This window comes from Kryptolebias marmoratus, linkage group LG2 (genome assembly GCF_001649575.2).
Source record: "Kryptolebias marmoratus isolate JLee-2015 linkage group LG2, ASM164957v2, whole genome shotgun sequence".
Classification (NCBI taxonomy): Eukaryota; Metazoa; Chordata; class Actinopteri; order Cyprinodontiformes; family Rivulidae; genus Kryptolebias; species Kryptolebias marmoratus.
In genome coordinates this window covers 19841-20693 of record NC_051431.1, presented here as the reverse complement: position 1 = coordinate 20693, position 853 = coordinate 19841, and the positions used below count along the sequence as shown (strand labels likewise).

Here is an 853-nt window from a genome sequence, read left to right as displayed (position 1 = left end):
TCCACCGTCCTGCATGTTTTACCTGTTCCTCTGATCCACCGTCCTGCATGTTTTACCTGTTCCTCTGATCCAACACACCTGATTCATGGTTAAATCACCTCTTCATGCTCTGCAGAAGCCTGTTAATCACCCATTGATTCAGATCAGGTGTGCTGGAGCAGAGGAACAGGTGAAACCTGCAGGATGGTGGAGCAGAGGAACAGGTAAAACCTGTGGGACAGCAGTCCCGAGGACCAGGGTTGGAAGGCAGGCTGGTATTAACTAAAAAGAGCTTAAGGCTAGCTAACGGTAGCATAGCGCTGGCTAAACCCTGAGAAAATGAAATCTGAGCAGCAGCTGAAGCAGGTTTCTAACATGTGTGGAAGAATGAAACCAGGTGAACAACGGTGTGAACGCTGATTCTGGATTCAAACTCTGACCCGTCTCCCCCCCCCCAGGTACCAGACGGCGTGACGGTTCTGATGAGCGCGTCTCAGAGCTCGTACTCTAAACCGGACCGGATCTTCCAGTTCTCCATGGAGTTCCCTGTCCCGTCCTACCTGGTGGCGCTGGTGGCCGGAGAGCTGCAGCACGTCGATGTCGGCCCGAGGTCAGCCTGACTCACCTGAGGGCGGAGCTAATGACATCACTGCAGGAAGCTGCAAACAATACTGGAAACTTCACTTTAAGTTAAACTAAAAACATGAACCTTTTCTGTCAGAACACAGTTTAAACGCTTAGTAGCTAAAGGTTAACAATCAGAGCTAAAGTTAGCTAAACAGAAGCCAGAATGCTGAAAAACTGAAGAAATCTGTTTCTATGAGAGAGAAATATAAAGTGACTGGATGAATGGATGAACAGATGAATGGATGAA

The 853-nt window shown here is 48.5% G+C and overlaps 1 protein-coding gene across 1 annotated transcript in view; it reads left to right on the top strand.

The window, feature by feature from the left end:
* Positions 1–853, top strand: part of rnpepl1 (arginyl aminopeptidase like 1) — a gene marked incomplete in the record, with an annotated part of 26847 nt that overhangs the window by 25260 nt on the left and 734 nt on the right. Inside the window, 1 exon segment of the mRNA XM_037980477.1 lies at positions 438–589. Within this exon segment, the coding sequence (XP_037836405.1) occupies positions 438–589 (152 nt within the window).